The 15,301-nt window shown below is 48.6% G+C and overlaps 1 protein-coding gene across 2 annotated transcripts in view; it reads left to right on the top strand.

Moving 5' to 3' along the window:
• Positions 1-15,301, top strand: part of FRMD4A (FERM domain containing 4A) — a 282,780-nt gene that overhangs the window by 245,067 nt on the left and 22,412 nt on the right. For both annotated transcript variants that reach the window (XM_039877422.1, XM_039877421.1), the window contains 3 exons: positions 7,394-7,527; positions 10,993-11,115; positions 13,050-13,278. In XM_039877422.1, coding sequence (XP_039733356.1) covers positions 7,394-7,527; positions 10,993-11,115; positions 13,050-13,278 — 486 coding nt within the window. The remainder of the gene's footprint in view (positions 1-7,393; positions 7,528-10,992; positions 11,116-13,049; positions 13,279-15,301) is intronic.

Raw genomic sequence — 15,301 nt, 5'->3', positions numbered from 1 at the left:
CCTGTCTCCCCACCCCACCTGTGCAGAAGGTGCTCCAGAGACTCATTGCACCGTTGTGTCTGAAGAGCCCCCGACTGCTCCTTCCCCTCCCAACCTCTGCAGCCCCACGGTAGGGCCTGGGCTGGAACGGCAGGTGTGGCTGGCTGCACACTACACTTCTTGCCGTGGCGACCCAGCCGTGACCAGACAGGCAGTGCCTACCCTCATGGCATTTCCCTTGCAGAGGCGAGACAGACCGTGCCGAGCTGATTCCGCAGCTCTGCCCACCCTCCGCCCACGTCCCGGTGACCCCGCCTCTGAAAACGGTCACACTGTTTTTGTGAGGATAAATGAAGCAGAACATGTGGGGAACTTCTGTCAGGGGCTCTGTGAAACTCCACTTCCTTTCCCTTCTCCCTGGTTTCCTGGACGTGTAGGGCCTGGAACACGATTTAGTACAAATGACTACAAGTAATTCACGTAGCCCTTATGCTCTGAGCTCTGGCCTAAGCCTCTTTCAAGCGTTATCGAATTCTCTCAACTTCTGAAGAAGTCCTGTTTTCATTCCCACATTACAGGGGAGGAAACAGACCTAGGCCGTGTCACGTTGCCAAGTCCTCACAGGTAGTAAATCGCGGAGCTGGGACACGAGCCCAGGCCCGTTAACTCCCAACTACTAGACTGTAGATGTCGGCCTCAGGAGGCCACGAGACCTGTGTGTGTTTTCCAAAGCAGATTTCCTTCATTCTTTCCCATAAAAACTGGGTACCGCTCTAAACTTCGACTAACAACAGCAACAGGTCATTGACGTGTTACTTAGGCCTTTCGAAAACATTCCGATCACCTCTGTTCTCTCGCTTCGTGCTCCATTCTCTGTGGACGGACAGCCCTTGCCAAGGAGCCCGGACACGGTGTGGTCAAGCTATAAATTTTGAAAGCTCACTCTCGTCCCATGCATCTTCCTCCTTCATTAATCCCAAAGACAGTTCAGATTAAACTCTTAACTACTTAGCACTCAAGTTTACAGATACTCGCTTCGGTCCGTTGATAAGATGACGAAGTACGTCCTTCAGGCGCTGGTTGATGGTTAGACCCTCCCTCGCCATCTGAGGCTGTCGCCGTCCGTGGAAGAAGGACCGAGTTGGCAGCGTGCTTGTCTTTCTGGAGGAGGGAGGGTCGAGAAAACAGAGAGGATGGCACTGTGCGTGCAGTTCGTCCTGGAGAGACTGCAAAGATGGCCGCTGGAGGCAAGAGGGAGCCATGTATCGAGTAATAGATGTTTCAGGTTTGGAAGAATCCCAGAGGTTGATTAATTGGTCATTTCTAGACGGGAACCTCATGGCTCTGAGAGGTTAATAACTCAAGGTGTTTCTGCATTTAATAGCAGGCAGGCGATAGACATCCAGATTTCTTTCCAGTCCCTAAGATAGCAGATTTATGTCTTTTTGACTTCCAAGGGGCTGAGTTCATGACCTTGGAGTGGTCTCACATGTGTGAAGGCTCACCTGTGTCACCTGTGGAAACGGATAACCCATAGTAACAGAGAGCTTTATTCGCCAAGTCTAGGTGCTGAGTTGAAATTATTTCTATGTCTGGAATCGTTTTTGATACGCTCACAAACCTTCAGTTTGTGAGACTCCCGTTCCCCTGAACCCCTGAGGCTCTTTGCTGGGGTTTCTTCCTGGAGTCACTCTGTCACTTGATTTCTGGCTGACTTGCTGGCCTTCCTTTAGGATGTCGACTGTACCATTCAGGGGATGTCTAGAGGGCATGTGTGGAGGTGGCAGGGACCTCCTCAACTTCACAGAGCACTTGGGGCTCCTTCTCCTGATGTCCCCGAGCTTCTCTCTGTGGAACCGTCGCTGGGGCATCCACCAGCTCTCCTCGTGGTTGTCCTGTTTGCTCGGTTGCAGGTCACATCCCCACAGGCTCTGAAAGAGAACTGCCCGGAGAGCCCTTGCCCTTGCCCTTGCCCCAGACCAGAGGGTTTCTTTAAAAGAAATAATGGCACTGGAACCTCTTTCTAAATGCAATCTGACAACCCGAATGCATGAGACAGCTCAACATGGCACTGTTCTGACTCGAAGTGTGCAGAGTGGGGGCCCCAGAACTCACGGAACCTCTCGACCCTGTTCCCACCCTCATCCACAGCAGCCTCAAAGGCACGTGTGCTGCCTGAACCTGTATCGCTCCTTTTAAGGGTGAGCTTTGGAGCCCACGGGGTACATTGAATTGCATAATGAGGTTCTTCTTTTTGACCAGTACCTCCCTGAGCTGTGGCGAGGAGGTGATTCCAGCGATTTCTCTCTCCGATTCTGCCGGGGTGTGCGTGCGTGTGTGTGTGCACATATATTTGAACTCACTCGTGTTAAATCTTTGCCCAGGATGGAGGGGGGTTACCTGTTTCAGGCACAGTGGTGTCGTATTGCGTTCTCTCAGTATTAGTCATTACAGCAAATTAAGGGCAGCAGGTCACTTGCCCGAGGTCGCACATCTATCTAGTGCGTGGTTTGGAGTTCACCAAACCCAGAGCTGTTTGGCCCTCTATTCAGCCATCCGGTTACCACTAAAATGGAAACGCACAGGCCCCAGCCAGGCCGGCTCAGTTTGCAGAAATTGAACTTGGTGCCCAGCACCACATTCCTCATGAAACAATTTCCAGAATAAAGACGTGAGAGAGCCAAACAGCCTTAGAGCTGCCAGACGTGGAGAGGGCCGCTTGAGCCATCGGCCTGTCTTACGTGGGTTGGGTATTTAGGCTAATTATTATAATTAGTAATCATTTAGGTAGCACTAATGAGCTCTGGAACTCAAGACGGAAACGTAACGAGTTCCGGAACTAGACACCAGACGATCTAAAAATGTCATGCCGTCCTGCTCAGAGGCCAGTGTCATGTGACTTGCCAGCCTTGAGCATATCGAGCCTTAGATTAGACTTCCCACAGCATCCTTCCATCTTTCTTGGACCCATGTTTCCCCCGGGCTGTTTTTTTTCCACTCTAAAGTCTGACTTCCTTCCAGTATTATGTTACGTTCTTATTAATTCTTTGGATGATGGGACAGAGAGTACCTCATTACATTTTCCCGTGTCTTCAGATATGATTGGCATGAGATTAGGCGGATGTGAACGTGAAGGTAGTGCCGATAATGGACTGACTTAAGGAAGTAGAAAACCACAAAAACAGGAGCCGGTCCAATCACGTGTTAATGAACTTGACACCGAGTGGGTTTAATATCTGAAAGCCACGAGGTAGTAGAGGCTTCATAAGAGTCGCGCTTTTGTTTGAGTTTGCTATTGAATTTGGAAACCTGTGATTGAAGCATGATAGACTCCAAGAAAGAGGTACAAAAATGATTAAAGATTTGGAAGGTAGCTTCTATAAAGAAATGACTTCAGAGGTACTGGATTTCTTTATCATCTTAGTAAAGGTGCAGCTTAATTATGGCATCCAAGGGTATGACTGACAATATTTACTTGTTTGCTCAAGTTAATATTTATGAGCTGCTGTGGAGGCAGAAAGACGGTATGTTCCTGCAGTGAGATTGTCTCCATTTCGAGCTAAGATGGGGTAGGGGAGAAAAACAGCCCAAAGTGGAGTCACAGTGTCCTGAGACATTGAGAATTCTTGATTATCAGGGTCATAAGAACCTAGGTGCATGGTCACAGGGAATATGGGGTTCCCTGCTCAGAAACTAAGTAAGTCAGTAGAGTAGTATATTTAAGGGGATGATTTGAGTATGGCAGAGCTTTTGATGGAAAGGCATAGAATCCTTTCTAGCCTTATGATTCTGAGATGCCTTCTTTACCACTGAGAGAAACAGACCAGTTGACTCTGAGAATTTCGATTGGATTATTCTCATATCTGTCATCCATTCACTGAATTGTCCAAAACTGTTTCAGATGGAAATACCATATTCCTACTCCTTGCCCCAAAAACACACTGGTGTTTTTATTGGGATTGCAATGATTCTATTGTTTAGTTCCTGGAGAACTGAGAACTTTATAATGTCTAGGTTCCAACCTATGACCACGGTTCATCTCTCTCTTGTTTTCCACACGTAGGTACAAATTTTTTATGTTGCGATAAGAACTTTTAAGATTACTCTTAGCGGCACTCACATACAACACAGTCCTAGGATTTACTCCTAACTGGAAGTTTGTACCTTTCATCCATAACCATTTTCCCCATCCTCTACCCCCTGCCTCTGGCTACAACCAACTTGTTCTTCGTATCTATAATTTCAGGATTTTTTTTTTTTTTAGATTCCACATAGAAATGAAATCATATGGTATTTGTCTTTCTCTGTCTGACTTATTTCACTCAGCATAATGCCCTCAGATTCTGCCCATGTTGTTGCAAATGGCAGGATTTCCTTCTCTTTAATGGCTGAATAAAATTCCATTGTCTGTATGTGCCGCATTGTCTTTATCTGTTCATCTGTTGATGGGCACTTCAGTAGTTTCCATATCTTGGCTACTGTAAATAATGCTGCAGTGAACATAGGGAGACAGATATATTTTCAAGATAATGATCATTTCCTCTGGGTAAATACCCAGAAATGGAATTGCTGGGTCATATGGTAGTTGTATTTTTAATACAACTCCATACTATTTTCTATAATTCCTGCACAAATTTACAATCCCGACAACAGTGCACGAAAATCTCTTTTTCTCCACATCCTCGCCAACACTTGGAGTTTGTCGATTTATTGATAATAGCCATTCTGACAGGTGTGAGGTGATAGCTCATTGTGGTTTTAATTAGCATTTTCCTGACGATTAGTGTTGTTGAGCATTTTTGCATTTGTCTATTGGCCACTCGTATGTCCTCTTTGGAGAAATATCTATGCAGGTCCTCTGCCCATTTTGTGATTAGATCATTTGAGGGTTTTTTTTTTTTTTTTTTTTTTTTGGTCTTAAGTTGTACGAGTTCCTTATATAGTTTGGATATTAACCCCTTATTGGACGTATCATTGTCGAGTGTCTTCTCCCTTTCACAAGGTTTTCTTTTCATTTTGGTGATGGTTTCCTTTGCTGTGTGAAGACACTTTAGTTTGATATAGTCCCATTGGTTAATTTTTTGTTTCCCTTGCCCAAGGAGACATATCCAAAAAAAAATATTACTGAGAGTGGTATCAAAGAGCTTACTGCCTAAGTTTTTTGGTTTTGTGGTTCGGGGTCTTAAATGTAAATCTTTAATCCATTTTGAGTGATCCTGTTTTGGTCTTTTGCATATATCTGTCCAGTTTTCCCAGTACCATTCATTGAAGAGACTGTCTTTACCCCATTGTATATTCTTGCCTCCTGTGTCCTAGATTAAATGACCATACAGGCATGGGTTTATTTCTGACCTCTCCATTCTGTGTCATCGATCTGTGTGTTCTATGCCGGTACCATGTTGTTTTGCTTGCTGTAGCCTTGTCATATAGTTTCATAATCAGGTAGTGTGATATCTGCAACTTTGTTCTTCTTTCTCAAGATTGCTTTGGCTATTTGGGGTTGTTTGTGCTTTCATGTAAGTTTTTTGATTAGTTATGTGAAAAATGCCTTTGATATTGTGATAAAGATTGCATTGGGTCGTGTGGACATTTTAATGATGTTAATTCTTCCTATCCATGAGCTCGGTATATTCTTCCCTTAATTTGTATGTTTAATTTCTTCAATGTCTTATAATTTTCTGAGTACAGAGCTTTTACCTCCTTGGTTAAATTCCTAGGTATTTTATTCTTTTTGGTGAAATTACAAATGGGATTATTTTCTTATTTTCTTTTTCTAACAGGTCATTATTGGTGTATAAAAATGCAACAGATTTCTGAATATTAATTTTGTATCCTGCTACTTTGCCAAATGCATTTATTCTAATAGTCTTTCGGAGGGTTCTTTGGGATTCTCTCTATATAGTATCACATCATCCGCAAATAATTACAGTTTTACTTCTTCATTTCCAATTCGAATACCTTTTACTTCTTATCTGATTGCTGGGTCTAGAACTTCCAATACTATGTCGAATAGAAGTGGTGAAAGTGGCCATCCTTGTCTCGTTCCTGATCTTAAAGAAAAGGCTTTCAGCTTTTTACTATTGAGTATGATGTTAGCTGATGGTTTGTCATATATTATCTTTATATGGCGAGGTATGTTTCCTCTATCCCCACTTTGCTGAGAGCTTTTATCATAAATGGATGCCGGATTTTGTCAAATGATTTTTCTGCATCTATTGATAGGATTACATATTTATCATTCGTTTTGTTTATGTGATGAAACACATTCATTGTCTTGTAGATGCCGAACCAACCTAGCTGGAAGTCTCATCTCTCTCTTTGTTTGGGTCTTTAATTTTTCTCTGCAAAGTGTCATAATTTTTACTGTCGAGATCTTGCACGTCTTTCATTAGCTGTCTCCCTAAGTATTTGATGTTGTTTCATTCTGTTGGAAACGGCATCACATCAGCCCCTTGAATGCTCACCCAGTATCACTGTCCATTACTAACACTTTTGTTCTCCGTGGGCCTGAGAAACAAATAATCAGCTTTTCCTTTTCCAGGGAGTCAGTGTACCTTGTCTAACCCATTAAGGTAGAAAAGGTATCATAGTTTCACTGCAGGAAACCTATTTCAGAATCTAAACATTGCAGCCCAGAAATTATTTTTTTTGATCTAACCTAAATCTCTCCATGTGGCATTTCAGCTTATTTCCCTTTAGTTTGGTTCACAGTTTGCCTTCCATAAAGTTTTCATGTTTAGTAGTGCGCTATTTGAATCATCGTACAGATATTTCTGCCATGTCGTAAACATATGTATAACCTTTCTCAAGAGGGAATTTACTCATGATATACAGTATTAAGTTAAAAAAAATTCTATAAAAATCTAATTTTATTTTGTAAATGTATGTGCTTACATAAAAAAGTCAAAAGAAAATGCCCAATGGTGGTTATCTCTGGGTGCCTAGCTTATGGACTTTTTTAATGTGTCAACATTTTCAAAATGTTTATGATGAACATGCATTATCTTTGTACAAAGAAAAAAAAAAAAAGCCAGCATTTTTAAATGGAAAAAAGAATTCAAACTGCACATTAAAATTACTAGCTTGAACTTCACTCTCCCCTTCATTGTGTAGTCTATTAAAATTTGCTGGTGCAATTAAAACAGGTATGCACCATATCTTAAGATAAGAAAGAGAAACTCCTTTTTCAGGTATGTAAATTTTCCTGCCCTTCTGGCTAGCAATAAATTCCACTCCGTGCTGAGAATTCGCTCCTCACACTTAGAACCTGGCGACACCTGTTTTATTTCACACTCTTGATTCCTGGGGTAAATCCCAGATCCACCATGTGGGCTCCAGTTAAATTCCTTCATGGTCCAGCGCCAGGAAAACTTCACCCCACTAGCTGGCCTAGTAACCCCTAGTTTATTGACAGGTTCTCAGGAATCAGATAGCTCTCAGTCTGCCAAGAAAGATATGCTGGCTGCCTTGAAGTCCCGGCAGGAAGCCTTAGAGGAAACACTACGCCAGCGGCTCGAGGAGCTCAAGAAACTCTGCCTCCGAGAAGCTGTAAGTGGTTACTTTTGCGTCCCGGGGAACTCTGTGTTGTCTGTGCCCTCGTCTGTCTTCAGGTCTTTACGGATGGCGATAGCGGGGGTTATAGAGGGAGCAGACGAGGGAAGCGAGACCGCACCTGATACGCAGACGGTGGAAACGCCCGGCCCTATCACATGCCCCATCAGAAACGGAAGCGGTGGACGTTAGTTAATGCAGCACGAGTAGACCAGTTAAAGCGAGTCCTGGAAAAGTCCCAAGCGGGACCCCTCTAGAGGCCAAATGCCAAGTAATAGTAACAGCCGTGGTAGCAATTGTAAATAATAACGATGTGTGCATGCTACACCTTAGTCTGTAAAGCATTTCCTCATACACTGTTTCTTCCTGGAACATAATGGTTTGCCACTGTCTTTCTAAGTTTTGAGGTCTGACTTTTGTTTCTCAGATTTATCTTACTGAGATAAATCGTACTGAGAAGCATCATTGGGGCTCCACAAGGAAACCAGGATTTCACTTAATATAGAATCCCCTTTACAACGCACCATCTTTTTAAAACAATTAAATCTCAGCCTAGTGATATAATGACGTTTCCTCCAGCCCGCACATGCACTCGTCTCAAGTTTCATTGGGATCCAGAGGCGGTGACGGGCCCCCGTTGTATTTATTTGAATGTCCATTTCCACCTTATGGTGTTTAGTCCACAGCCCTCTGTTAGCATGTGTGAAGAATTGAATTTCGAGTGCAGCACACACTCCCGTGCATGTGTGTGTGCATTCACAAGGACGGGATGGGGCGACAGCCCTCCAGAGAGACTGCAGTCCGCGTAACATTACACAGAGCCGTGTCCGTGAACAGTCGAGAGCGGGAAATAGAAAGAGGTTCTCAGACTGCGATCCCCTCCCCCAAACACGCATGGCCTCGCTGCAGGCAGAATGAACAAGAGGCCATGGAGTGAGATCACATTACATTTCAGCTTGGCTTAATTATGCTCTGGATCGATTTAAGCCAGAGCCGGCTCAGAGCAGGCCCACAGGAGCACAACCCATCGCAAATCTTAGGAAAGCAGGTGTCCTGGCCGGGGGTTGTGCTCTGGGACACAGTAAATGTTAGCAGCCTTTGTATAATGAATATGCGGGAAGGACTGAAAAAAAAAATGAGTTTGGGTGTCTGCATTTAATAATTTGTCAAGTCCTTGCTTTGTTTTTAATAGCGGCACCAACCCTAAACCCAGCAGGGAGTCAGCCTTGGAAAATTGGAGAAACATGTCAGGGCCTGGTCAGCAGGCCTTAAGGAAAGGTCTGACTTTCTCTCTTCAAAATAAAAGCAAAATAAGGAAAACAAAGCTCCCGCTTCTTATAATGTCGACAGCAGAAAACAGAATTTGAGCGGAAGAAATAACCTCAATGGCCGAAGGCAGATTGCTTCTGTGCTGGCTCCCGCCAAGGTCTCCCCGCCCCATCTGTAATCAGGGACGGGAGAACCTCCTAGCTAACTCTGCTACGAATCGCGCACACACCGCACCCCTCACTGCGTGTCCCCTGGGGAGCTGGCCGGGCAGCCAGAATGAGGTGGAGCGGGAAGCAGTTGGCAGGAACAACGAATATGAGGACACAAGAGGAGCTGAGCTGAGCTGCCACAACCGAGCGGGAAATTCCTCCCTCCCCACGCGGCTCTGGTTACGTGTGAAATCGGATTGAACGTGGAGAATCGGGGCCTGCACTCCAGTACCTTCAAGCAGATGGCGGAAAATCAGTAGCCTCGTTTTTTAACATATTTTGTTTTAAAACCTCAGATACTTTGGACTTGTAAATCAATGGCCGTGCTAACCACTTCTCCCTGCTTTTTTTTTTATAACTTGCAGGGTGAAAAAGAAAGTCCTCACAATATAAAGTCCTCAGTATGTGTCTTATTTATAGACCAGCTTTTAGGGAGGCGGATAAAAATACTGCAGAATAAACAAAAAGGACTTGGGCGGCGTTCGAACACGTTGAAAAAAGAAACAGGGAAGAAAATTGCAGAGCATTTCATACTCAAATAGTTGGCCATTGTGCTCCGAAATGCTTACAGAGAGAGAGGAAAGGCCAAGAGTTCATTTCCCAGCGCCCGCACGCAGATGGGAAGGGGCCCAGGAGCGCGGGGGTTGGGGTGCTTGTGCACACCAGATACGCACACACACGATCACGCCGTTGCACTGCCCACACACCCCCGTGGGTGCACGTGTGCACGCACACACCAGTATGCACACACTCCAGTGTATGCATACACTCGCACACACACACCAGTGCACAGCATACACCCCAGTGTGAGTGCGTGCGCACGCACACACGCACACACGCGCACACACACACACTCACACACACATACACATACATACATAGTGGGGAGGAGGGTCCAGGTCACGCCTCTCCGTAGGTGGGTCGGCGTGGACTCTGTTGGTTCCGGCTTTCCCTCCCAGGGGACATTCGCATGGGGCCACCCAGCACAAAAGCCTGTTGTGTGAATGATGGACTGCGAGCTTTTCCTCGAGTCTCTGCAGAACTGGCTTTGATTTGGGTCTAGAAACCAGGTCTGGATTGTACCTGGAGGTAATACCTGTGCCATTCAAAGGCACACATTGGTCTTCCCAGGGTTTTCTGGTCCCTGAAGGTGACTTCTGCACCTGATGTGTCAGCTCTACCATGTGGATGAGCTGCTGGCTCAGAGTCAACTTGCGTTGACTCAGAGCCCGGTTCTAACCCGAACTCGTCCCATGGACCTCAGGGTTTGCTGGATCATGGTCACTGTGTCAGTCCGTCAGCTAAGTTCACTGTCGTTATCCTCACAGCAATTAGATTTCCAGAGCCCCAAATACATGACAGACCTAACAGCCTTGTCAGGAACACAGGTTATAGTTTCAGACGCTACTGAGACTCTTATTTGTATAGATTTAATGTCTTTTAAGCTCAGCCCGTTTGCTGAACGTCCAGCCTGAGTGGAATGATTATCATCGCATTCAGGTTCTAATTTGTCATTTGCCTTTTTCTGGGATTTGCCACGTAGATATCGCTCTTCCTACGAAAGCTCATTGGAAAGACATTTTAATCTGAGATATTCGTAAGGGAGTATTTGATGCACAGGTGGCTGGAAGCCCAGAGACCTCTCTCGCATTGGCCCTGCCCCTGCTGGCCATGTAGCCCCGCCTGGCACACAGTGGGCATGCAGGAAACACTTGGGCAACTAACAAACGAATGAAATGCAGGTTTTACGATTAAAACCAAGGACGAGATTATTTATCTGACAAATTTCCTTTCAGAAGAACTTTTCGAAGTGCATCTGTTCTGTAAAGAAAGGACGGCTTGCATCCATCTTTAGAGAAAGGAAGTCGCAGCTCCAAGTCTCACGTGGACATTTTGCTTGAGGGTCCTGGGTCAGGTCTATGCATCGAAGTATCACGTGGCCCCCTCTGACTTCATTCTCCCCTCATGCTGTCCACATTTGCAGGAGCTGACGGGCAAACTGCCCGTCGAATACCCCCTGGATCCGGGAGAGGAACCACCCATTGTTCGAAGGAGAATCGGGGCAGCCTTCAAACTGGACGAGCAGAAAATCCTGCCCAAGGGAGAGGTGCGTCCAGCCTCCTGGGGGCGAGCTCTCTCACGTTCCCTTCCCACGCGGTAGGACTTCCCCGTTTCCTCGGCCAGTTTCTTCCTTCTGCCCAGTGCCAAAGGCCCTTCCGCATTTCCTCCCGAACATCTTCCCTTTCGCCTCCTGTTAAGCGACCCGGTTGGCCAGTATGTGGCCCACCTCGGTAGGACTGGTCTGCTGGCATTCGTAAGCACTTTGATTTTAGTGTGAGTTGTTTCTCTGACACGAGAGGCCTGTTGCAGGCTGCTAAGTTAATCTTGGGAGAGCATTCTACTAGCACCTGTCACATGTCCTTTTAGTGGCCTCCCAGCTCCGTGTCACGCAGAGCCAAGGGTCATGTCCAATCCATGGAAGGAAGAAAGCCACCAAAGGGGAAAGAAAATTTGGGCCACGCCAGCAGGGGCAGGAAAGCCACCGGCTGGGAAGAGACGCTGGGTCCACCCTCGGTGGTCCCGACTTCCCTTTGCGGCTGAAGTCGATGCCAGGGCGTGAGCAGGACCCTGGGCCCCCGGCCTCCCTTGTCCGTCCGTCTGGTAGAGCTGCTGAAGCATCGCTCACTTCTGCTCTTTGGCCTATTGGTGGGGCGGGGGGTGGGGGACCAGGGGCCTTGGGTCTCCGACTGGTTTAATAAGTTATCCAGCCTCAGAGCAAGAGAAGTACAGGGTCAGGTCCAGGCAACGTCTTCCCACATTCGGAGTCCAGTGACCTGTTAAAATGCCCTTGAACGGCGGGCTTAAGGGGGCAGCGGTCACAGCCCGCGGAGAAGGGCGTGCCGTACACGGCTCGGCTTTTCAAAAAGTGACTGGGGGAAGCCGATGTCCTGTAACAGGTGGCTCCACGCGAAGGCGAATTCGCAGGAACACAGGCGCCCTGGAGCCCGCGGGAGGCGGGAACTGGTCCCCTGGGATCTGTGCGGGTGACCTCCCTGCCCTGTGCTGGGCAGACAGGGCACTCGGCTTCTGTGAGGAGACCCTAATTAAGAGACTGTCCCCCAACCCGTGCCCCATTGTCCTTCACAGTCCCCCGCACCCCATCTTGTCACTGGCTGCTCCTTTGCACTTGTCGGCCAAAGGCCCCGTAGGTCCCCGAGAATTCCACGTGCATCCATTCCGTCTTCCTTCTCTGTCCTCTGCGTCTCGTCCAGAAGTCCCTCACCGGCAGGAGCACGGGATCAGCTGGCTCTTCACAGGGCGTGGGAAGGAAGAGCTCCCCACTTCCCCCAGAAACGCGCTTGGTGGCCCCAGCCACGCAGCAGGCAGCCACCTGTGCAGACAGGGCCACCAGCCTGTGCTTGTCTCAGCTGAAGTAGCGAGAACTTGTCCTGGGTGCCCACAAAACTTCGGGGCTGGACCCTGTGCCCGGGCTGTCAGGACAGCCGCCAGGTAGCGTCACACCTTGTCCCTGGCCACCTGTCCATCCTGACATTCTTCTCCCTCCCGGGGAACAAATACAGCCAGAGTCGAAAGGATCTGGAAGGAGGTTAGAGTTTGTTATCTCCTAATTAGTGCTTCCTGACCTTCAGCTTTCCGTCTCACGCGTCCTTCCCACTCCCTTCGGTCTTAAAGTGCTCGAAAGCCAGTCCAGCGTGGAGGCCCCAGCCTGCTGCGTGGTGCCCGGAGGCCGGGCTCTTTAACCGGCCACCAGCTGGGAAGGTCTGCTGATCCAGACAGACTTGCCTCCACATGGAACAGGGACCGAGGGTGTAGAAAGTGGGTGCTCGCAGGGCACCCAGCTGCCAGAGATTGTAGCAGTGGGGCCAATGCAAGGTCAGGCAGGGTGGGAGTTAGGCACCGGGGCTGCTGGGCTCCCAGTGCTCGTGTACCCCAGGAGTAGAGAAGGCTGGCTGGCCTTGCGGCAGGGCCGGGGAGCACGGGGGGCACCCTGAGTGTAAGCCGTGGCTGTCCCGCCCACAGGAAGCCGAGCTGGAACGCCTGGAGCGCGAGTTCGCCATTCAATCCCAGATCACGGAGGCCGCCCGCCGCCTCGCCAGTGACCCCAACGTCAGCAAGAAACTGAAGAAGCAGAGGAAAACCTCTTATCTCAATGCGCTGAAGAAGCTGCAGGAGATTGAGAATGCAATCAACGAGAACCGCATCAAGTCTGGGAAGAAGCCCACCCAGAGGGCCTCGCTCATCATCGACGGTCAGTGCCCAGCCCTCCCCGCCGCGCCGCGCCACGCCACGCTGCCCCCACTGCCCCGGGGAGCCGGCGCCAGTCCCGCAGGTGGGCCGAGAGCCCCCCGCCCCCCGTGACCTCAGCAAGCTACTTCACCACCCTGTGCCTTCACTTTTCCACCCATAAAACAAAGCTAATAAGACCTCAGACCAGATGAGAGCCATGAGGAGCACTCAGGCCCATAGATGAAAGGGTTCTGTCAATCGAACTATCATTATCCGAGTTTATGGCTCCCTGGGAGAGCCTGCCGCCATGAGCTAACCGCCCCTCCCCCGCTCCCCGCCAGCCGAGCCCCAGACGGCAGGGCCCAGGCTCTGCCGTTCTCAGGGGCCCGACCAGCCTGCTGGGGTCTGGACGGCAAGGAGGGCGGCCGGGCTGCTGTACTGCGGGGCAGCATCGCAGCCACTCTCCGTCCTCCTCTGTCTCAGGCTCCTGTCCCAGGGCTGACCCGGGAGGACTGGGCCACCCACGCTCAGTGTCTAGAGCCTCGAACTCCAGTTGGGAGGGGTCAGGAGTCTGGGTGATTATATTCGCTCAACACTAGAAGGAAAGACCCCCAAATTCACCAACAGCCATCAAGTCCCCCAAGCTTATAATCCTTTTGTTCTTAAGTCAGCAAATTCTTCGACGTCTGTACAAGGATTCTTCCATCTTTTATGCACATGTAAAATGCTTTTGCTCAAGAAGGCAGACAGGACAGAGGTGGGTCCCAGGGAGGGGGCAGTGGGGAGCCAGTGCTTAACGGGGACAAGCGTTTCAGTTTGGGAAGATGAAAAAGTTCCGGAGGTGGATGGCGATGGTCGCACAGCAGTGTGAACGTACTTAATGCCACCCAACTGTGCAGAAAAAATGGCGAAAATGATAAATTTTATTGTATTTTATCACGGTATATAATATAAATATGTATAAACGTATATACACACACAACCTAACAGTGTGGGCACACCTGGAACACATCGCTATACCAGAGGCTCCGAGATGCCAGAGTCAAGGCTCGCTGTCTGCTAGGTGCTCACAGTCCATCGAGCGATAAGTTAATTCCTGGTTTTAGAAGGAAGAAACTGTTAAAAATCCCTTTGCTCTAAGGAACTTGGAATAACCGTCTTTCCCCATCTTGCCCTGTTGACCTTGGCCAAGACCATCATTTCCCCGCCACTGCCTGGTAATGTGCTGTCCCCAGCCCTTCTCTATCCCGTACCTCTGTCCAGACGTCCCTCTGACCCCTCGAGGATGCTCGGGGTCCTGGCAGTAGGGAAGCGGCCCTGTGCCCAGCAGAGCCGAGTCTAGGGGGCACTGCGGGGAGGCGCGTCTCGCTGGTCGGCCACAGAAGGGCCTGGATTTGCGGCCAGCCCCGTGACGGTGACGGCTATTCTGTTAGGGACGCCAGCAGAGTCCGTCTTTAAATTGTTATCTAGACTAGTGGCTGGGCCCATCCTTAGCATGTGTGTTTTTTGTTGGTTTTTTTTTTTCCCCCAAGAGATCAAACACTGAACTTAGCATCTGAAGACCCGGGACCTTTTGCTAATGTTGCCAGAGGAGCAGAGCACCCCTGGGCAGACCTACTCCCTAGATGTACCTCAGTTTCCCCACCCATTCAAATGGGAGCATTATCTTTACTGTCTCCCTCTTAGGCATATCCGTGCGGTTAATTAAATGTCGTCTAGGAAAACAAGCTTTGGAGAGACAAGCTGTATTTAGCAGCTCGTTTTCTCTACTACTAATGAAGTAAGAAGTTTATTGAGAAGCCATTTAGGGCCCTGTGAGCAAAGCCAAGTTCCTTAGCCTACTTTCACATTTGTAGAATGTGAAAGGTCCCTTCCTCTGGGTTCGTCGGAACAGGCCGTGGGACGGAGCCGGGGCGATGATGTGGCTTCTCCAGGCCCAGCAGCCTTTATGTTGGGCGTTAAGCTCCTCCTCATTGTGGCATCCTATCAAACGAGCACACGGACCGGGACACGCCGCAGTGTCAGGCGTGGGGACGTGAGCTAAG

This window comes from Pteropus medius, unplaced genomic scaffold (genome assembly GCF_902729225.1).
Source record: "Pteropus medius unplaced genomic scaffold, Ma_sr-lr_union100, whole genome shotgun sequence".
In the NCBI taxonomy this organism is placed as follows: domain Eukaryota; kingdom Metazoa; phylum Chordata; class Mammalia; order Chiroptera; family Pteropodidae; genus Pteropus; species Pteropus medius.
This window is presented reverse-complemented; position numbering and strand designations above follow the sequence as displayed.